Consider the following 22,676-nt stretch of genomic DNA (forward strand, 5'->3'; position numbering starts at 1 on the left):
TCTGAATATTTGGAGTAATAAAGTTCAGCTGGGATAAAAGGGCATGTCCCCACTGACTTGGTTCACACAGTGTTGTGCTCTCTGTCTCTCTTGCAGCTGCGTAAATGAGTATGGAAGATTATGATTTCCTCTTCAAAATTGTTTTAATCGGCAACGCCGGCGTGGGGAAGACCTGCTTAGTCCGTCGCTTCACTCAGGTAAGGCTGGCTCCCTCTTGGATTGTGGAATGCTGGGGTTGGGACAGCACTGTCATGGGAGCATGGAGCCTGCAGCTCTGCACTGAGGGCTCTGCCAGCATTGCAGCTCCAAAGCATTTTGTTGCTCACACCCTTGGTGCATGCATCACGTACAGTGGCATACTGGCACAGGCAGTGCATCTGTATCCGATGCTGCACATGGCCCTGCTCTGGGATTTGTGTTGGAGAAACCTCATTCCTCTCTGAAGGTGGAAAGTCCCCTCTGAAAGCCACTGGGACAGCTCCTCCTGTTTTGGTGGTGTTCTGGACCAGTTATAAGACCAACACGTTTCCTGGTCTCCTCCCCAGCCATTGCCGTACAAAGCGCTCCCTGTTATTTATCATTACTAAAGAAATAATCTGAGTCCTGAGCTGGCAGTCCAGTGTCCTTTTTTGTGGCAGAATAGCCTCTGTGATGCAGGGCAAGGCAAGACTTTGCATGATGCATAATAAAGCACAAGTTGTGGGGTTTTGGACTCTCCACCAGGAATTGTCAGCAATTTTACCCTTCACTGTTAATTTTAGTTCTGAAGCTGTAGTGATTTTAGATGCTCTCCAAAAACATGTGGCAGCCAGTGGCAATAAAGCTAGTCATACCCAAAAGGTTTACAGCAAAAATCTTTGTCAACTTCTGCTGCTTGTTCTTTGGCAGCACAGCTGCTGTAGGGGATGGACGTGCCCCAAAATCAGCACAATTTGGTAGACCAGAAATCAAAAGGCTCTCATTTGGTTTGCTGCTGCTCCTTTCTGATGGTGCTGCAATCAAAACCACCAGTATTGTGCTGTCCCTTGCCATTGCTGTGGCACTGGTGATGGCTGGCAGTGCTGTGCTTTGCTCCTGAAATGTGACCCCATTGTTGAGAGCTGCCAGAAATGCCTGTTGGTGCCACAGGGTGCTGTGGGGGGAAAAAGGAAGGCATGAGGTTGCAAATGCATCTCATCCCACACAGATGTTCACACATCTTTCAATGCATTGGGAAGTAGGGTGGAAGGTCCTCACACTTCCCCTGCTCCTTCCAACTGTACAGAAGGGCTTTCCTCCTCTCTTTTTTCCTCCTTTTCTTTTCCTGTGCTCCTACTTCTGAAGTTGACGACTTGCTGCATAATTAGGGATGTATAAGGCAGGGAAAACACAGTTTGAATGTGTGGTAACCTTCATGCTGGGGAAATGTCACGCTTCAAATGTGATGGGCATGTCATGGGGGTTTTGAAGATGGAAAAGGGTGAGGTGAGGATTGGCACCTAGTGAGACTTTTATCTTGTAGAACTAAGTTTAATCAAACTCTTGTTTTCTTCCAGGGGCTTTTCCCACCAGGGCAAGGAGCCACGATTGGGGTTGACTTTATGATTAAAACTGTGGATATAAACGGTGAAAAAGTAAAGGTAGGAGCCTGATGATTTAAGATGTAAATTCATGTGGCTGTACCATAGCTGAGATTTCTTTCTTGCTGCAGCCCTTCCTCTGCTGGAAGACACTCAAGGAAGGTCAGAGCTGTCTGGCAAGGCTTGGGCAATGCAGGGTCTAACAATCTGTGTGCCCCTCTCCTTCATTACTGTCAGGATTGTAAAAGTGAACCTGCTGGAGGGGAGAAATGGAACAGGGAGACCTTGCCAAACTGCTGTCCTTGCTTAGGAGACAGGTCATGCCTAGCTTGAGGAAGCCCAAAGAGGCATTTCAGTGCAGCCTCTGCTCGCTGGGTTTCTGACAAGCAGAAATTCCCACTGGGATGTGCTTGAGGAAATTCTCCTGTGAGCTCCCAAGATGGCCACTGGGGAGAACAGACATCTGGACTTCTGTGGTTCTGCACATCAAGGGCTCATCTTCCACTTCTGCCAAGTTATGGATTTGGGAGAAGCAGAGCCAATCACAGTACTTGTGTTGCAGCAGACAGGTTGACTGCAAAGGGCAAAGTTGCAAAGTTCTCCATATTTTTAACTCTTTCACCCTCTAAAATAGCATGGAAGCCACTTCTGGGAAACTGTCCTTGTCCTGAGCTGACTCCCAAACTGAGCCTGAGCATCACTTGGAAGAGAGCTACTTTGCCTGGGCCAAAACACACAAAGCATGGGATTGGAGACCCATCTCATGCTTTAATGGGGTCCATGGTTGGGTTCCAGAGCCCAGAAATGTTGGCTGCTACCACTTTGTTCACTAGTAGAGGTTTCACTTGAGCTGCTGTGGTATTTGAGATAAGAAAAACGTAGTTGTTTGAGTTTCTAAGGTCAAGATGTCCATGGTCCCTGAGCTGCTCCTGGATTTACTCTGCCTGCAGGAAATTCAGGGGCATCAAAGGGAAAACCAGAGGTTAGTGGCACCAGTGTGACAGTGGCTGGGTGTGACAATGAGATCTGTTTTTAAGCTTGTGTAAGGGATGGCATGGAAACAGTGGACTTGGCCAGATTTTCAGCCCTGGGTTTTTTTTAACCTATACCACAGCACCACAGAGGGGTTTAAGAAGAAAATGGGGTGCTGTGTTGCTAACTTTAGGACATATCTTGAGAGCTTGTCATGGTTTGAGCCTGGCACAGAGCCAGTGCCCCCCATGAAAATGCCTCACCCTGGTGTCTGCTGTGAGATGTGACCAGGAATAAGCAAAACAGGCTCTAACTTAAACATAAAGGACACTTTATTACTTAAACTACAGGAAAATAGGGAAAGACCATAAGGAAAAAGAAGAAAAGAATTGAAAACCTTACAAAAAAAACGACTTTCCTCCTCCCCACTCCCTGACTTTCTCAATCCAATACATTCTCCCAAAACACCCGGTACGACACTTTAGTATACTCAAACATCAGTTCATGAAGAGGAAAGGAGTCCTTCTCGTTCCATAGGCTTCTCCTGGAAACACACTGAAACCTCGTGTGCTTCTCTGTCACTTCGGCACCGCCCGGGAAAAAAAAGTCCTTCTGCCGCTTGTAACATCGTCCTTCCATGCCCAGTGCTCTCACCACTGAGACATGGACCAGAGCTGCTTTTAGGGTTGTCTTTCAAGGATGCCTTGTCTCACTCCAAAAAGGCACAGTCTCTGCTTTTGGGACATCTGTCCCCCCCATATTTTTCCAACCCCCTGGGGCCGGGGGGTCCTCACGAAGAACCTTCCTGGTTTTGAGGCACTGCCTCCCCCTAAATGCAGTCTGTGTCACAGGAACAACTGAGTCCATAGCCACGAGAAAAGTCCAGCCAAAAGGCCACTCCAAATCATCTCTCCCCATCCAATCATCTCCACATCTCATCTCTTATCTCCCTTCTTATTCAGCTTCGAGGAGGATTAGCATTTTTGCAAGGCCCCAATCATGCAAGAAAGGGTTAAAAGTTTTCAGTCTCTGTCGGTCCGGAGCGACTCCCACGCACGCTGCCCACACGCTGCCGCTCCGGCCGGGCACTCTCCCTCCTTCTCCTCCTGGCTGGCTGCTCTCCTGGGGGGGGGGGGGGGGCTGGCTGCCCGAGGGCTGACTCTCTGGGATCTTCCACCCTTCCATCCTCGAAGCCCCCCGAAGCCCCCTCAACCCCATCTCTGTCCAGGCCCCGGGCCTACCGCATGGCCGGCCCCTCCCCCGCCCAGCAGCAGCGGGCTGGGCGGGGGAAGAGATCTGACCTCTTCGCCCGACGATGTCCCAAAGAGAGAGTTCCAAGGGCAGTGCCCTGCTTTTAACCCCTGTGTATTCTCGGAGGTGTGTCCAAACCCCACTGGCCACACCGGACGCCAGTCTCAAACCCAAAACCTTCATTGGTTTGACCACAGCTTCCCAGAATTCCCACTCCTTCCTGGTCAAACCACAACAGAGCTGTGGTAAGGAGGTTTGAGGTAAGGAGGCATGGGGAGCTTACAAACCTATGGGAAGTGGTGGTGACTCTCCCGGAGACCTTCCCACCTGAGCAGGTTAAGGACAAGGGGTGGAAAATCCTTCACCTGATCAAGACCAAGTTTATGCTAACATGTGGCTGTGCAAGTGGGCCAGAGCAGCAGCAGAGAAGCAGAGAGCATCATGTGTAGCCCAGGTGGTGCTGGTGCTCAGCTTTCTGCTTGTGATGCTCATTAGCAGGGCTGGCCAGGACATGAGTGCTGCTTGTCCCAAGCTTCTCAGACAGCAGATATGTTTCTCTCAGCCAAAAGCAGTTCCAGTGAAGCAACTCAGAGGCTATGAGCTGGTAAAGGGTGTGATCACTGTACTGGAGGTGGAATTTTTTCTGTCTTGTATACATAGTTTAAATCAGTGGCCTCAAGACTGTCCTGGTCATTGGAGGGAGAAAAGCAGTCGTGGGAGACATGAATCCCATCCACTTCAGATACCTCTCCTTTTCAAGCATCTGGTTCTCTGTCAAATTCTGCTGGAGCTTTAGAACATCACTTGTATGTGAGCTCTGGATTTGTACTGGTGAACTTAGCCTCAGGATTTTTCAGTGTTTGAAGTGTTGCTCCTGTCACATAATCCTGTTTTAAGACTAATTTGGACTGAAGGTGCAAAGTTCTTAAGAGAATATTGGAAGCAGTTGTTGCCAGTACGAGCTGTCTCGGGGCGAGGATGGTTCAGGGGAGCTCTACAAGCTAAATGAAAAGTCTCTGCTGCCCTGCAAATGCCTGATGAATGCACAAGTGTCCTCTCTGCATCACCTTGGGCAGGACTGTGTGTCACAGGGCCTTAGCCAGTGCTAGCTGGGGTATCTGCTGTATTTCACATGGCCAATACTGGTGTCTAAGGTCCCTGTCCTGCCCCCACCAGTGCAGTAAGTTGGAGTTGCTGGAGCTGTTTCAGGGACCAAGCCTTGGTGGGAGTCAGTGGGACGCATTTGGGCTTTGGAATGAGCCCTCTGGCGTCTGGAAGGCAAACAGATTTCCTTCAGTGGTCTTTGTAGCTGAAACTTCTTGAGTAAGCAGTGCTTGTGAGAATGAACATTTAATGACAGGGGAAAGCAGGAATGAGTCAGAGAACAGAGCTGCTCTGGCTGTTAGCCATTTAGCAGTGCCCAAGCCATGACTCTGTTGCCTCTGTGCTGGGCAGCCTCCCTGCATGTCTGCTGGGATCCAGAATGAGGGAGCAGAGCTGTTTACCAAAAGAGTTTTGAGACTTGAAAATAAATTATGGATTTCTGGGGAAAAATACTTTCCAGCTTTCAAAATAGCATTATAAAGTCAGTGGAGAGGGACTCGCTAGTATGAAAGCTGTGTGCAAGCTTTACCAGATATGAGCAGCTACCAAAGCTCACTGCCCAGTGAGCTGGGAGAGCACTGTGCAGTTGTGGGGGGGATTTTGATCTGCCTGGCTTCTTCCAACAAACTCCAAAACTACGTGCAGCACTTGTAGCAAGAGGGCCCCCAGATTGAAGCAAAGCAGGTAGCACTTACCATGCTGGTCAAAGCTAAGCATCCTCAGTGCTGTGAGCAGAGGGCTGTGCTGTCTGGGCTTGGTGGAAAGCTAAATGTGTGTGCAGATGTTGGGAGGGCAGGAAGCATCAGCTGACACCAAGAAAATAAACATGTTTTCTGCAGGCTGAGTCAGACATCGTCCTTTGATTTTTCTGGGGGGAAAAAATTGAAAAAAAAATAAAATAGTTGCTCTGAAATATTTTATTTGACAGAAATGACCAGTGAGGGAAAGTGTGAGACTTAAATTTTGAGTGCAGGAAGAGTTTATCAGTGGCTGTAAGACTGGGGGCTCTTCCCTGCCTTCTGCACCCAGCTCACAGGTAGACTCATGTCTGCTCTCCCCAGATCCCACAATCTCTTCTGCTTTCAGTGTTCATTAGATTAAAGCAGTGAAAGAACATATTCACATCAAGTTTTTATCAATTTAGAGATCTTCTCAATAAAGGCAGACTATATATAAGCTGGAGTTAGCCAGCAGACAGTGATGAAAACAGAAATGTTTTTCCTGGGAAACAGCTGAATAACAACAGAATTACCTGTATCTTTCCATCTGCCAGAGTTTGGAGGCTGGTTTGTTTTAACAAGGACTCATTCATTATCTGGTTTTCATGTGCAAGTAATTTCACTTATGGTTTTGTGTGTTACTTTACAGATACCAGGTTCAGCCATTTAAGTACAACTATACCTAGAGATAAAAGCACAAAGGTGCCCAGGAGCTGTCAGCCAGCCACCATTACTTTCTCTGCAAAAAAGTGTTGGTTTGGGTTTTTTTTTTTTCCAAAATTATACCCCACGTCTAAAAGCTGCTACTGGGAGCTCTCATTTCAAACTAACATATTTATGATGGCATAGCTCAGCTTTGGAACTGGGCAAGAATAAGGTTTTCTCTTTACAGGCTGCTGAATATATGGAAAAAATCTCAAATACTTTACCTTTTTCTTCCCAAAATACACAAGATTTTGGCTGGAAATCATCCCTCCACATATTTAATTCCAGGGAGAGATATTTAAAAAAATAAAAGCTGAAGCAGAGAAATATTCTTTTATCTTGAAATTATGTTAATCATAGATGTTTTTCTTAGACTTCCTTTTTGAAGAATTGAGATTTTGATGACCCACTAAAAACTATCAGATGGTCAAATTATAAAATCAGCGTAAGTGTAGTTTCTATTGGGAAATGCAGACTTTGTGGATTCAGAGGGTTTGGCAAACATGAGTTCTTTGGTGGTGAGATACAGGAACAGGCTGTCCAGAGAAACTGTGGATGCCCCATCCATGGAAGTGTTCAAGACCAGGCTGAACAGGGCTTTGAGCAACCTGGTCTGATGGAAGGTGTCCCTGCCCATGGCAGGGGGGTTGGAGCTAGGTTGTCCCTTCCAACTCAAACCATTTTGGGATTCTGTGATGTAGCCAATTCTGCATGTTGGGAAGGCAAACAGTGAGCAGCTGGATGAGATGGCTGAAGCTGTATAGAGGAAATGTGTTCCAAACTTTAGATAAATTTTCAGCTGAGCTCCTTGTTCAATCCTGGGCTTTTCACCCACCACTACATTGTCTCTGGATAACTGCAACCAGCTCCATGAGCTAGAGGAGAGGCATTCTTATTCCTCCTTGGGAATGGAAGCTACTGCTGTTAAACTTCAGGGGTGGGAGAAGTTACTGTCTCCCTCTAGCCCTTCCAGGCCGGCAGCTCTGCCCACTGCAGAGGGAGATGCTGGAAGTTGCATGGAAGCCGACAGACCCATGGCTTCCAGGGCCGCTGGCCGCACTGCCAACTGACTTTGTGCCTTGCATTTCAATCCACAAGTGCAGGAACACAAACAATGTTGGGGGAGGGGAAGCTGAAGGGAGAGGAGCAAAGTGCTTTCCCAGCATTGGTTTTGCCCTGAAGGGGATTTTTTAGGTCAAAATGGTGCTGCTATCAAATAAAAAAATTAAATAACTTTTTTTTTTTCCTTTTCCCCACCCTTCCTTGCTGTGGCCAAAGCTGCAGATCTGGGACACGGCGGGCCAGGAGCGGTTCCGGTCCATCACGCAGAGCTACTACCGCAGCGCCAACGCGCTGATCCTGACCTACGACATCACCTGCGAGGAGTCCTTCCGCTGCCTGCCCGAGTGGCTGCGTGAGATCGAGCAGTACGCCAGCAACAAGGTCATCACCGTGCTCGTGGGTAAGCCCCCGCTGCCCGGGGCTGCCTCTGCAGCCTGTGCTCCACCATTCCCGCTGCACATGGGGTGCTCTGAGGGGCATTCAGGTGCCACCCCGCCAAGGGTGGTCCTGGTTGGGGTCTAAGGCTGTTGTGTGAAGAGAGGGATGCTTCCCACCATTGGGACTGAAGTGTAGGTGGTGCAGCTACCGCTGAGCTAAGGATGGAACAGTTCCCCTTGTGACTCCAAGCCCAGATCTCCACAAATAAGTGAGGACCTGCTTGAGCTGGTGATGTGTAAGATCGCATAGAAAAGAGGGTGTTCCCTTCTTGCAGGAGACTTGTATACCCGAGGGAATGGGGCCAGGGGAAGAGGACCTCAGTGGTATCCTATTGAATATAGGATACCTTAATGTATTCAATAGGATACCTTAATGGTATCCTATATTCAATAGGATACCATTGAGGAGGGGCAAGGGGAGGGGTAACCAGGGGCCAGACCTCCAGGGAGTGTAGCAGAGGGGTGGATGAGGGAGAGACCATGTGATGGGAGAAGGGAAATAACAGTCTACATGACATAACATACTCAGTGCAAATTTCAAATGGCCCAGTGCAAAACAACAACTAAATAAACTATTTAGTGCAATGCAACAGTGATGCTGTGCTCCTTAGGTGTGGGACAACCAGTCCTGTCTCAAGTGGTCAGGATCTGGGAACATGGCATCAGGACATGGTGGTTGTGTGGGTGACAGCATTCATAGGTGGGGCAGTGCTGCTGCAAAACTGGATGTTCTTGCGTGGATTTTAGGGAGACTAAAAATAAACAACGGAATGTTATATTAATCTGTAGAGCTTCAACTCAAGGCAAAACAGACCTCAGGCCATCTGTCTGCTACAGGCAAGGGGAAGGTTATTTTGCCTACCAGTGCTTTTCCATGCTCTGCTTGCAGCATCTGATAGTTGGGACTTGGCTTTTAAAGGTCCAAGAATATATAAAGAACAGTGGAAAAATAACTTTGGGAAAGCTAAGAAGTTTCATGCTACAGTGTCACCTTTAATAGTTTGCTATTTAAATGAAAAAATCTAGGTCATTGTAAGAGGTGTCTAAAAATGTATTTTAAAGGAAAAAAAAGTCTTTGAGTTTAACATGCCCCAGTGCTACTTCAAGTGAGCTATGGGGTTTATAGAGCTTCCATACAAGAAACTCATACTCCGTGAGTATGGCCTGGGTACAAATGGTGCAGAAATAATTAATAAATGACTAAGAAATGTACATTCATTTTTTTCAGTGAACATTAAGTTAATTGATAGCATCTACAGCACAGCATATAAATCATATTGTAGTCATAACACACCCTTTGAAGATGGTGACACCCATAAATCACTTGTGTTGAGTAATAATCTGTTCAGAAGGGTAACTTCAGTGCAGGTAGTGGATCCAAGACACTGCTGTATTGGGAAAGGAGATCTAGGAGGGGAAGGCAATGAGAGCAGGCTTGCTGGTGGAAACACCACCTCTTCCTCCTTTGATCTCTCACAAAATTGCTGGTAGGAGTGGGGTTAGGAGAGGTTTCCTTCTGAGCCTGGTGAGTCTTTGGACAGAGCAGTCTGTTATTGCAGGACCTGGTCTGTTACCATTGTTGTAAGATTGGTTTACGGCAGAAACATCATGTTTGAAGTTAAGTGGCCAGAAATAGTGTATAATTATATCAGATGCTGCTTGAGGCTTTAATCAACTCTCTGCCAGACAGATCCCTCTGAACCGAAGGGTTGGTTTCTCACCCCACCTCACTCTGCAAGTGCCCCACAAGCCCATCCCTCTTCCAGCCTCCACAGCTGAGTCCTATACTGGAATACTGAAATGGGGAACCTTCCTTCCATGCCAGGCTTTTTAAAAGCTTCTAACAACATGATGAATATCACATTTAGTGTCTCCTCTGCTATAATTGACATTTTAAGTGCTCCTCAGAGCTAGCACAGGAGAATTTTCAATAGATGTTAGCATGGAAATCCTTTAATGTTGGTTGATAGCAGCAAACAGATGCACTGGTGCTAAATTAAAGCATACTGGCTTGGATGTTTACAGGGCATATTTCATTACATGAGCTGATATTAAATGGACTTGACTGTTTCAGGGAACCCATTAGTTGGAGGGGAGAGCAAGCACTAGGAGTTACATATCCAAGCTACTGTCCATACGTACATCAAACCAAACTCTTATTTATCCTTCATAGTCCTCAGTTTCTCTTGGTTTTGAAATTAATTCCTTTTCTAAAATATTTTATCAATGCAGGTAATAAGATTGATTTAGCTGATAAGAGGGAAGTCTCCCAGCAGAGAGCTGCAGAGTTTTCTGAAGCACAGGACATGTACTATCTGGAAACGTCAGCGAAAGAATCGGATAACGTGGAGAAACTCTTCCTGGACTTGGCCTGCCGGCTGATCAGCGAGGCACGACAGAACACCCTTGTGAACAATGTCTCATCCCCCTTACCAGGAGAGGGGAAAAGCATCAGCTACTTGACTTGCTGTAATTTTAATTAAAGAGCTGGCATGTGATTGCCCCTTCTGCCATGGGCCAAGTGGATTTTTTTTTCCTATGCTGGGATTTATCTACTTGAAGGAGTTCCTGCCAATGAGACCCATCTGGCTTGCTCAGAGTCAGGTTACAGTCCTGGAAGCATGGCAGGCTGATGGTTCCAGCTGCATGGCAATGTAGCAGAATACACAACAGGGTTTAAATTTCATTTTTCTTGCAGTCTGTGGAGCAGATCAGAAAAGGAAGAGTTGCACAAGTGCTTTGTGTAACGCAGAACATGAGCTGTTTTGTTTCCTCCTGTGCGAGAGTAGACCAGCCTTTCTTGAAGATACTGAAGAGATCAAAATCTCTCTCACAGAACAATGTGTTTGACCCTTTTTAAAGTGAAACAAAATAAGAAGAAACGCAACAATGAGCACTGACTTTGGACTACCCTGGCAATCTCCTGGGCTGTCAGCGAGCGAGCCCGTAGGATGTGTACATAACGTCTGCCCCTGTGTCTCCATGGAGGACTCTGGTGTTTGAAATAGTGTTATGTCTCTCATCTACAGGCACTTTCGTGAACGTGGAATAAACAAAAAAGTTACCTATAGCAGCATTTTCAAGACTGAAGAAGACATGGATACGGCTCAGTCACTCCCTTTGGTGCTAGCAGTTCAGCAAATATTCCATAGGCCAAATGTAGTCTTACTGCATTACTGTCTTCTGAATGTGTAATGTAGACTGGTTAGGAAAAAACACTAATAAGCACTGTTCATAAAAATTAAAAAAATCTCATTACCTCTTTTTCTAGGCCTGAACATAGTGGGAAAGGACTGTGTGCTTCTTTGATATCCAACAAAGGATGAAAAGACTTTCCAGAAATAAAAATAAATAAATAAATTAACCATTCCTCCTCTAATTAGTCATGTCCTGATGTAAAAAGTTAGCCTTGGGAAAGATGTTTGGTGGACTTGGCAGAAGTGCACCAGACATGGCCGGAGTCTTGTGGGTGCATGGATGGTGTACGGGGGTTCCAAGGAAGCACAGTCTGAGCTGGCACTCTGCAGTGGTGCAGCTGGAAAACAAAGCCTGGAGATACAGCTCTTGTTGGAAGGCAGGTGTACAGATTTGCGGAGGGTTGGTTTGATGGTCAGAGGAAGTAGCAGTGGGTTGCAAGTGCTCCTTCCGTGCTGCTTCATCCAGCTCTCACCTTGTGGAACTGCTCTCAAAGGTGCTCTTGGAGGTCTCTGCTTGGTATCCAGGCTCTCTGCTGGGGTACCTTTTAGGTTCAGGGCTGTAGAGTCATTTTATTTACCTGATGCTTTGCACCCTTAATCCCAAACTCTGGTACGTGTAACTGTTTGGGCAACTTCTTCCTGCAGAAGCTCTGAAGGGGAAGCAGCCTGGAGTTTGGGATGTTACTCCACCTCTAGTGCCGTACAATGCCTTGCAGTTTTACACCTTGGCATGGAAGCGAAGCCAGGAGACAGTGAATGCGCACATAAACAATTATATTTAGGAATTTGAGTTCAGTTTAGCTATTCTGGATAAATCTCTCCTGATGATTACATGGCTGTGATATGCTGCAATTTAGAGTTAATCAATTTAATATTATTTGGCTTTTACTGAAGACTATAACAGAGCTTTTGTATTGACGTAAAAAGCTGCCAGTAAGTACTTATTGAAAAAATAGCAATTAAAAAAAGGAGGCATTTTGAAATACTTTTTTTGTTTCCTGGGAAGATGTTTTTGGGCTGTATCATGTTGTGCCTTTGATATGTAACAGGAAGTTGACTCTGTGTCGGAGAGAGGGGGATTGGTTTGTCTGTCATAGGGCCATTTTTAATATTTTCTTGTTATTTTTAGGTCATTTTTATGACTAGTGGTAAAAGGAAGATGTAGAAGTTGTGCTATGAAGCTTGTTTGTCATTTAGGTAACATTTAGCAGAGAGCTTCTGTAAGTGTGAGATGCTGGGGGACACGTCATCTGCTGCTCTGCTCTGGTCCATTTCAGCCTCTGCTCATGTTGTAATCCGGAGGATTTGGAAGTGTGTGGGACTTGGTGGCTTCTGCTGTACTGGACCATGTGATCTGTGCTGAAGAGCAGTATCTTTTTGCTTGAGCATTCCCCAAATCACCAAATACAGCTTCATTTGAGCTTGTGAAGAGCACCCAACTCCAAGAGAGCTGATTGTGCCCAGCTCTTAGATAGTTCTTTAGAGCTGGACTCATAGTGTTCCATGGCTGGTAAAACTCAAGTTAAAAATCAATACCATGTGCATTTAATTTGTAGTAGGTCTTAGTCCCTGAAGCTGGACCTGTCAGCATATAATTGATAACAAGTAGGGCAGGGCTCTTTGATCAGCTTAATCAAGGAGGAAGGAGACTGCCCAATAAAACACCCATGGGTAACTCAGCCTGGTTTGCTAAAAGATCAGAGCTGGGCAGGTACTCTTCATCCCCGCTGAGTAGCACTATAAATGCATTTTAAAGTGCTCCTTGCATCACTTCTGGAGCTGGAACGTGATTGAACAAACTGAGCTGGTCAAATAGCAGAAACTGCTAACTTGATTTTCTTGGATATTTACTTTGTGATTTCTAGAAGCCTAAATCTTCTCCCAGTGCTTTCCTAATCAGTAGGTGACTATTTTGGATACTAGCTGCCTACTAGCAACTTTAAAGCACCGGTTCTTTTTATTGCTAGTGAATCTTTGTGTAAGGACCCCATCTCCAGACAGTGATGTGCTTTTGTGCTGGGGTGGAATGCTGTGGTTGGGCTGATGTTCAAGTGAATGACCTGATTTCTCCAGTCAAATTTGAACTGATTCCTTTCAGTGTTTATTCTGTGTAGACTTAAAAAGTTGAAAGGAAACAATGATGGTATGTGCAACGCTTTTTACGCTGTCATAAACCAAAGCAGTAGTTTGAGACTCCCCCCTCTCTCTGCTGTTTGCAGACACGCCTCTTGTTGAAGAAGTGGTGTTTTATTGTAGTAACTCCTTTCCTGCAGTTACTTTTGTACACCTCTGAATATCTCTGTAGTGCATACAGCCAAACCTTCCCTGTAGCACTGAGGGCTTATCTTCTCATCTGCAGTCTGATCCACTGCTAAAGGCTTCCCAATTGGAAGAGGAACTTTATCAACTGCAGAATCTTTAAAAATACAAAAATCCCAATTATGTGATAACCAGCTCTCCAACTAAGCACCTTGCTAGATTTTTGAGAGAACTGTCAGTAAAAGCCTTGTGATGCTTGCTGGATAAAGTATCCAAAACCCATGCAGAATTGATATAATGGGGCCAGATTTGACTGGGAATGTTCTCTACTAGGAGGAGCCAAACTTTTAGTGTGGTTGCTGGATTTGAATGTGTTTTGAGGGTGATATATTCACAGCCATGGACTTCCTTATTTCTGGCTGAATGTTAATTTTTGTAGTAGTCCTGTAATGAGACCCTGTCGTGACATTTTTAGCACAATGATTATGTCCAAGCAGGAGCCAATACTGGATGATCAACAGCTGTTTGCTTAATCTAGCAAGCCTGTGAGCAGAGATTAACAGAAGCATCTCTGAAAACCGGATGGCTTAAACTCTGATTTCCAGTGGGAGCCACTGATTCAGTCAGGCTGATCTTGAGTAAACTACCAAACATTCAGTGCCCCAGATCGCTGGGTGTGAAGTATTTGCTGTGAAGTTTTGCATTGGTGTTGACACAGAGTTTGCTGAGACAAGCCATGACTCCCTTCTGTCCATATTTGCATTCCCCCATGAAAATGCTAGGGGACAAAAGCCCAAATTAAAAAAAAAAACAAAAAAAACCCAACCTTCAGGTGAAAGAAATAATATGGGAAAAGTGAAATTATGAGCTCTGTAAAGAAAGGGGATGTTGGGTGCCTCTTCCTACCTCGAACCCTGAAGTCTTGATTTGACCTGCAGGTAAGAGCGTGCAGTCAGAGACTTTTGCTGAATGCTAGATGGCTCTATGATCATTATTTAATGAAAACCACACATGACAAATTATCAGGCCAGATACTTTGTTCTTTGCTGTAGAACACATGGAACAGCCCCTAAAGTCTGTCAGCCTGCTGGTGCTGTTTGTGTTTTTTTGGAGATGGCTGTGTTGGTAACAGTTGGCTCCTGCTAGTCTAGGCTGAGCAGTTAATGGCTATCGAATTCCTGCAGCATCAGTAATGCCAGCAGCAGACAGGCTGACCAAGGAGACAGTGATTTGAAAAGAGGGAAAGTCGAAGTTAGTGATGCAGAAGCACGGTGGGTGCACACATGAGGGACAAGAGGCTTTCCAGAGCTTTTGCTGACAAGGGATGCAATTAGTTAGAGCCAAATCCCCTGGGTTCTGCCTTGTTTGTTATCCCTAAGGGCTGCTGTTTGTTCAGCTGCTTTTCCACTTGTCTTCTCTTTTCAGTATGAAGGACTGTCTGTAAATCAGTCTGAAATGTTGAGCTGGCATGATTCCTGCAGTCAGAGACTGAATTCAATTGGAAAATAGGTAAAGTTCTCCAGCTATTGGAACAGGCTGAGCAAACATGTAGGATACACTGCTCTTTGGGAGCCTGGGGTGCCATGAGGGTCAGATGTGGCTGGAGACACTGTCACAGAAACCCTCTCCTGGCTGTGGGGCAGAAATGAATGCTGCAGCCATTTCTGCAATGGAAAGATGATTCTCTGGAGTAGAAAATGCAAGTAAAAGAGATGGCTCCATGTGCTCATTTCTCCATCCCATCCTTTTTTAAAATTATATCTATGGATTCAATTAAAGCTCTGGGCTTTCATAAAGGTTTCCTTTGAAACTTAGTCTGAAATTCTGCATTGCTCTACTTCTAATGTCAAAGCACCAAATATCCTTATGTGATTGGCTCCTACCAACTCTACCAACAAAGTCTTTTTTTGAGTTAATTCGGTTAGAAAAAGGTGTTTCTAGAGGATATTTTGGGAATTCCCAGTGAGCAAGTATGGAAACTTTCCATCCTTTTTAAAATATCTCTGTACATAAGGGCTCACCAGAATACCCTCTGGAGCCAAAGGAAATGTTCTAATCCATTCTAGTAGTGAAAATCCTGTTAAATCAACATCTTTTCTTCCTCTTTTTATAAATTTTGTCATCTCAGCCAATTTTGGGTTTGACCTCACCCTTTTTCCTTGCATCAATGCTATCCTCTTGTTGCTGTGGGTAATAATTGTTGTAGCTGCTGTTCAAGGATCATCATTTGGAAGGACAGTCTTGTCTTATGATGATGAATGGTGGGGAAACAATAGCTTGATTTCTTATAAGCATGCAGTGCATCCTAAGCAGAGCAGCCTCAACTGGAACTGGTGATGTCTTTGAAATGCAATCATCCACTTGAGCAGTAGCTAAATGTACCATAAATGTTACTGACCTCACATCTGCCTCAGCTGAGCATTTGTCTTGGCTGGGAAAGCAGACAGCAGGGTAGTCATGCTGACCATGATGCAGGGCTCCCAAACAGCAGCTGCCTTGCTCTGACTTACCCTTCTAATCACCACCTCACTCACCTGACCCAAAGTTGCCTTTGCTGTACTGCACCATACCCAGCTGGGATGGATCACCAGCTGTTGTCACTCACAGACCCCATCACAACCTTTCCCCTCATGTGAATGAGCTGTAACTCAAACCAGAAGTAAAAGCTGTGCCATGTGAGTTACAGGTGTGTGTTTCTTTCTCAGTGGGAGCCACATATTCAGAAAAAAGCCTAATTTCTAAAGCTTGCTCCTTCGAATACAGTTAATGGGATAACTGGGGAAAGGTAACTCAGAGCAGAAAATGAGGTGGCAATGAGTGTAGTTCAGGCTGTAAATGTTGTCAGTGAAAAATTAGACTGGTTTTAAGAGCACAGCCGGGATCAACAGCTCAGCTTCTCTGTCTGGATGAACATGAACGGGAGCTGGGTTTACAAGACTCAGAGATTGTCTCTGTTTTCACGCTGATAACTTGCAATTAGGACTTGGTGGATGTGACCACAGTTTTTGAACAAGTTATCCTTTTCCAGTAAGCTCAGAAAATAATTTTACCTCTGGTTAGTGCTACAGTATTACTCAAAAACAGATGCCAGTTTTACATTTGCACCTTTGCTTTTTCCACTTATGCTTATCTTAGGATAACATTCTCAAGGACATGCACGCTCATGAGTACACAGTGGTGGTGTCCCTGGTGAGCATTTCCTGAATCCCTGGTCCTCAGGCAAAAAATGACATGGCCAAAACCTGTGCCAGTCATGGTTTTAGCTGTGCACAGTTCCCTGGGGCAGAGGGGATGTTAAAAGTATTCTTATGCTTTCGTGGACAGCAGTCAAGGGCTCTGGAGTGTCTGGTGTCACATGAATGCAAACCTCGGCACTTCCCAAATCTTGATTCCTCTAGCACCCTTCATCAATGAATCTGCTCTTCTCTAATTACTGCTCATGCCTCAAGCACTGTGGAGGGATGATCTGATGGCATGAAACACTAGATCTGACTCCTGCTTTACTTAGAAAGAAGAGCAGCAGAGACTCATTTTCTGTGCCACCTCAAGCTTCTTACTATGGACATAAAGTTAATAACTCAATAAGCCCCTTCCAGCCAGGACACCCTGTAGGGAATACTTCCCTTCTTACAGGGCCAATAAAGGAGATTTAGACATTCAGAATTTATGGGAGTTTGGTGCAAATGAGTTGCTCTCTGGTGAGTAGGTGGGTGCTGCTCTCCATCCAGTCAGACCTGGGGTGGTGTGGAGGAGGAGCTGTCCCTGGGGAGGGGGAGTGCTGGGAATGTCTCTGAGGGCTGGGATTGCATCATTGCCACTGAGCTTTAGTAAATGCAGTGTCCCAGCAGCTGAGTCTTTACAGAAGGGCAAGCAGAGGAGAAGGAATGCCAGTTTCGCATTTTAATAGAGGGGGGATTAAATATTTGGCCTATGGTGGGGAGAGCTGCTATGGTTTCAGGCACTGCCATTGCCTCATCTCTTACAGACCTTTGGGGAAGAAAGGGTTAACACTCACCCCCACACACACAGCCAGCACTGAAGGGGGAAAAACTAACTTCTGAAGCCAACATTTTAGTAGAGAAAAGGCCCTCTAATGAGAGTATGGAGCAAGCCCAGTGCTTGTTACTATGCTGATTGGGAGTGACAAGTATTTCGCTGGATATTAGGGAAGTAGTTTAAAATATGCCATAGTTTTTAGCATAATAAGATGCACTGCAGATATGTCACATCCATTTTATTTTCCACAGCTGTTTACAAAAGGAAAAAAATCCCCAAAACCCTGAGATTGGAGCAGCTGTAGTCATCAGCTGTCAATATGGGACAAGGCTCTTTCTGCTCTTTTATTTCCACTTCACTCTGTTCTGCTGCTCATATTTGGCTGTTCTGTGAATTTGCAGATCATGAGATTTTTTTCAAACTGCTTTTGATCTATACAGAAAGACTCACCCCGTTCTCATTTGAATTCATTAATACTTTGAGTAGGCATTTTAATTTTATGTTTACTGGCTTGTTTCCCTTTGTAATGTTATCTAACTGACAAGTTTGTCATGCTCTGCATTACCTTTAGACTTTTGAATCTAAAACATTTCCTCTTTCCTGAAAGCTATGATAATTTTCAGAGATGCTACAAAGGCATCTTCATTTCCTCAGGAGAAAACCTGAATTACCCTCAGCTTTGATTACTATCAAATCAACATTGAAACACATAATTTCTTTTACAGCATGAACAAAGTATATTTTACACCATCGACTATAGTTTGAATTGTAGTTAAAAAAATCTGCTTAAGCACTAACAGCAGCCTTTTGTTTGTGATTTCCATGCCAGGGAAGTCACAGCATTAAAGGAATTTTCTGTGTTGGAGTTTTTCCCACAAAGGTCTGCTGTCTTTTCCCCAACAATTGTGAATTTAGCACAATGTACAGAATTTTAGCAAGAGCCCTCATTCCTAAACATTTGGCCAGAAGGATGAGGAAAGGATTTGGTTTTAGTTGATCAAGCACAACCATTTCAGTGGAGAAAATGCACTACAGCTGGTCAGACAATTATCTCCTTGGTGGGGTAGTGTTGTCTTAGGGGAGGGTATAGGTGTTAGCAAATCACCAAACTGTGAATCATTCACTGTCAGAAGCATTTGGCTTGTCTCTTCTTTAAGTTCTTGTGGTCAAGTGTGGTACAGTGGGCTTGAGAAAGGAATGTGTTTTGGATGACCAGGATGATGAATGTATGATGCTTCACATTTATTTGTATTGTCCTTTTTATACTTAGAAATTGCTTACATGTGTATCTGTATGTAAATAAATGTTTAATCCTTTCCACTTGGTGTCTAAAGTGTTGGATTTGTTTGGTTTTTGATTTGGACTCCAGTATTTAAGTTGCCTTAAATACAAAGCATTCAATTGACATGATTTGACATTAGACCAGCAAATGAACGGCTACTGAGGATTTTCTGCTTGGGCTGAGCAAACCGAGGCTCTTGCAGCACTGAGACCTCACAAGAAGAGCAGATGTAGAGCTGCTGCCCATGGGAGCAAGGTCCCTTTGCAGTAGAAGAGAAAAAAATCCAAACAAACCTCAGTGTAGGAGAAATTGTAGATTTGAAATGCCAAAGAAATGCCGACATCAGGCACTAGAGGGTGGCCTTTGACAGGGGCACCGTCCACTCGCTGACCTTGCAAACCTGTGGCAGGTTAGACTCTTGTTCATGCAAGATGCTGGATTTGTGTAGGATAAATGCCAGATGATGGTTGGATGCTTTGGCTGTCTTTTATTCTTTGACCTAGTCATTTTTTTGTTTTTTAATGCCATTCGTTCTGTTCAGCCTTCAACTTGCTGTTTTCATCCTCACTGAACTCCCCTGGAGTTCCCCAGTGACCTGCCTTCCTCAAGGCCTAAAATCCTTTCGGACAAGATCTTCCATTTTAAACCTTTTGTCTTTTGGTAAATACATTTCAGTTTATGCTCTGACTTCTTCTGGGACTCAGGTTTCCTCCCCTGTGCTCTGCCCCACATCAAAGATAACTCCTGCTAACACTTAACACTGGAAAACGAGCTGTGAAGCTTGAAGACACCATGTGTCTTTTATCGCCTCTTCCGCTGACCTTGAAGCTCCTTCCTTGGTAAATGTCTGACATGAGGGCTGGACCATCTGCTCTTCCTTCCCCAGGAAGCTGGCAATTTGAGTCTGTGAGAGAACAGAGAGGTATTTGGATAGGGAAAAGTCCCTGTATGCTTCCAGGTAGGTACAAAGCAAAGAGAGGGAAGGAAACATCCTTCAGATGCTCAGACCTCTTGGGGAGTGAATATTTACTGGAGGAGAGGAGGGTTGGAGTGTGTTGCTCTTGGGAGTTGTGTTATGTGTTGCTTTTGCTGGAGAAAACAGACCAAACTCTTCCTGGGGAAAGGTAAGGGGCACGTGAAGAGTGGCAGCTCTTCCTTGCAAGGAGCATGTAACCAGTGGGATGTGCAACCTGCTGCTTGTTCAGCAGTGTAGCAGCAAGGGTACAGCCTGTGCCAGGCTTCTCTGGGGTCAAAGGAATGGGAGCACACCAAGGCTCCCTGCAAAAAGGGAACAAGCTGCCCAGGGGAGCACATGCAAGGCTGACTGACTACAGGGGCAAAAGCAAGAGAGCTTCTTGTGCCTCTCTTCCATCCTCTCATGGTCAAAGTCTCCCTACCGAGCATGAGGGGAGCTCTGCCCGGAAGATGCCATCTTGCTGACAGGAGCCTGTCACACAACAATACTTTTTGCTCTCACTCTGTGTGCAGTCCTCTTGCACAAAGCACAGGAGATCTGAGTGCTCTGCTTTAATTTCAATGGTATGGCACAGACAGTCCTGCCTAATTTAAAATCTAGTCTTGATTTATGGATTTCTATGCATAGGGAATCAATCACAAACCCAGTGTGCATTTTCAGGAGTTTTATTACCCTCAGAATTAAACATGCTGAGCTTTAGTCTTTTCATACAAGCTTATAATTATAATCACATCAGCCTGCACCAAAGCTATCACTTACCCTGGTATGTGAATGTGAATGAATTGTCTGCTGAAAAAAAAATCATTTATGCTGGACCCAACATTTCATGTCAAGATGCTGTCAGGTATATGATGTAGAAGCTGTTTCATAGCCAGCTGCATCAAGTCTCTGGTGTCTCACTTGGATCAGCTCTAACTCCTGGTGATAGAGTGGGTATCAGTCCAGTTCATCACAAGGGAGTGCTTAAAGAGCCAATGATAACTGCAGTACCCTATTATGTGCTGTAGTAGAAACAACTGTTTCTAGTGTTATGATGTCTTAAAACCTTTTCTGTATTGCCTTCCCTGTGCTCAGTGATTTGGATATGAGTAATGTTGCCTTTCACTTCATTTCTTCTACATAAACTATACATGCAGATTTTTATAATCTCCAGGCAGGCAACATTTCTTACTCCTTTTCCACTTGCCCCAAGGGTTCATCAAGTTGGATTTTATTTGCAATACATAAAATCGTTTCAATAAGCACAGCACTTGGTAAATGCAGGCACGAGTCCAGGCCTTTTCACTTGGCCTCATCCTGGAGCCCTGCCCTACCCTGACTGAAGCAGCCCTGGTGTGGTTTTGGTGTGCTGATTTGCTGGGCTAAAGCTCAGCTGGACAACTCAGCAGCAGCTTGCAAAGCACTTGTACCTTCTTCTCCTGTGTGTGCCAGGAGGCCTTGTGTGGGGAGCTCTGTGTCCTTTACAGCAGAGCCCTGCCATGTTCTGCAGTCACTGGGACACTTTGCAAGCAACTACACCCACAGGTTACCTTGGGCACAGAACCACAGAATGGTTTTGGGTTGGAAGGGACTTCAAAGACCTTGTTCCAATCCCCCTGCCATGGGCAGGGACACCTTCCACTACACCAGGTTGCTCAGAGCTGCATCGAACCTGGCCTTGAATGCTTTCAGGGATGGGGCATCCACAGCCTCTCTGGGCAACCTGTGCCAGTGCTCACCACCCTAACGGTGAAGAATTTCTTCTGTGTATTTAACCTAAATTTCCCCTCTCTGTTAAAAAAAACATCATTAGTTTATCAATTAAACATTGTTAAAAATTGTGATGCCTAATTCTGCTTTTTTTCTGTCTCTCTCTTTGCTATAGCAAGATGTTCCTTTTTCTTCTGTTTATTTCTAGGGTTCAGGGACTGTAGAGCTCTAGGCTTGGACCTGTCAGAAGAAATCTTGCGCCTCTTTCCACTGCCATCTGCTGTTGCAGGATCCTTAAATACCAGAGGAACTTTTGTGGTGTGCTTGAGATTCTTGCTGGGGACAGCAAGGAGAGATAAGGTCTTTCAGGGATCTCCAGAGCTGTGCTCCCTGTCCAGGCAAGTCTTTGAACTTGTGCCTAAATTTCAACTGTAAATAAGGAGGAAAAAAAATAACCAAGCCAACCAATGCTGGCTTGAAAACGCTTCTTTGTAGAAGGAATTTACCTGTGCAGACCTGCTGCATAACCATGTGTGACTTTTTCTTGGGTCAGCCTACAGGAATGCCTGCAGCCTCAGTACATCTGCACCCTTGGCAGGAGAGACTGTACCTCATTTATACCCTGCTCAGCCACAGGAGAAGCCTGTTTGATTCCAAATGCCCTCCTCCCTCCCATCTCTCAAAGGGAAAAGCATTTGATTAGAAGGTGCAGAAGTTAGGCTAGAGACTGAGAAACTGAAAATGTTTACCTGTATGTTCTGTGATGGTGATCTATGCTAAAAATCATGGATAAGGAACAAGGTAGTGAGAGTAACTGCCCTTATTCCTGAAAAACTCTTCTGAACAAAGAGAGAGGCTTAAGTAGATGCTGTAGAAATTTTGAGGCCTCAAACATAGGAAGATAAAAACATCTGCCTTGCAGCTGAGAAGGACCTGTCACCAGTCACAATGTAAATGGTTCATATTCATTTTACACATCAAAAGTCACAGCAAGTCCTTTTAGATCTGTTTCTGGTTCTACAAGTGTGATGCATCCCTTCCCCCCTTGGGCCACAGCAGGACCTTAAAACACTCACTCACAACAAAATGTCAGCTGCTCAGATCCTGTGACACCAGATTCCCACATCCTTCTGCAGAACCTGACCTACAAGCTTACAAGCAGCAGATCCAAGATTTCTCTGTTCAATGATCCCAAATGCAGCTGGTTTGGATTTGGGATACAGAAGACCTTAAAGCAAGGAGAGGGAATACACTGTCAGGAATCTGCCACTAGCAGTCTTTAACTTGAAAAAGCCTGCAGGAAAACTGGGAGCTGCTGCCAAGCTCTCAGGATGGCCCCTTCCACCCAGCTCAGGGCTGTCACAGGATCTCAATGGGCTATACAAGATACAAGGCTCCATCAAATCTTCAATGAAAATTTGGCCCTTCTCCTGAGAGTCATCAGGCAAAAATGTGGAGTGGACATGGA

General features: G+C 45.1%; 1 protein-coding gene across 2 annotated transcripts in view; it reads left to right on the forward strand.

Moving 5' to 3' along the window:
• The window catches only part of RAB30 (RAB30, member RAS oncogene family), a 57,296-nt gene extending 35,012 nt beyond the window's left edge, over window positions 1-22,284 (forward strand). For both annotated transcript variants that reach the window (XM_026792639.2, XM_005485791.4), the window contains 4 exons: window positions 97-197; window positions 1,536-1,619; window positions 7,589-7,772; window positions 10,042-22,284. In XM_026792639.2, coding sequence (XP_026648440.2) covers window positions 105-197; window positions 1,536-1,619; window positions 7,589-7,772; window positions 10,042-10,292 — 612 coding nt within the window. In that variant the 5' untranslated portion in view covers window positions 97-104 and the 3' untranslated portion in view covers window positions 10,293-22,284. The remainder of the gene's footprint in view (window positions 1-96; window positions 198-1,535; window positions 1,620-7,588; window positions 7,773-10,041) is intronic.
• The last annotated feature ends 392 nt before the right edge of the window (window positions 22,285-22,676 follow it).

Source organism: Zonotrichia albicollis, chromosome 2 (assembly GCF_047830755.1).
Source record: "Zonotrichia albicollis isolate bZonAlb1 chromosome 2, bZonAlb1.hap1, whole genome shotgun sequence".
In the NCBI taxonomy this organism is placed as follows: domain Eukaryota; kingdom Metazoa; phylum Chordata; class Aves; order Passeriformes; family Passerellidae; genus Zonotrichia; species Zonotrichia albicollis.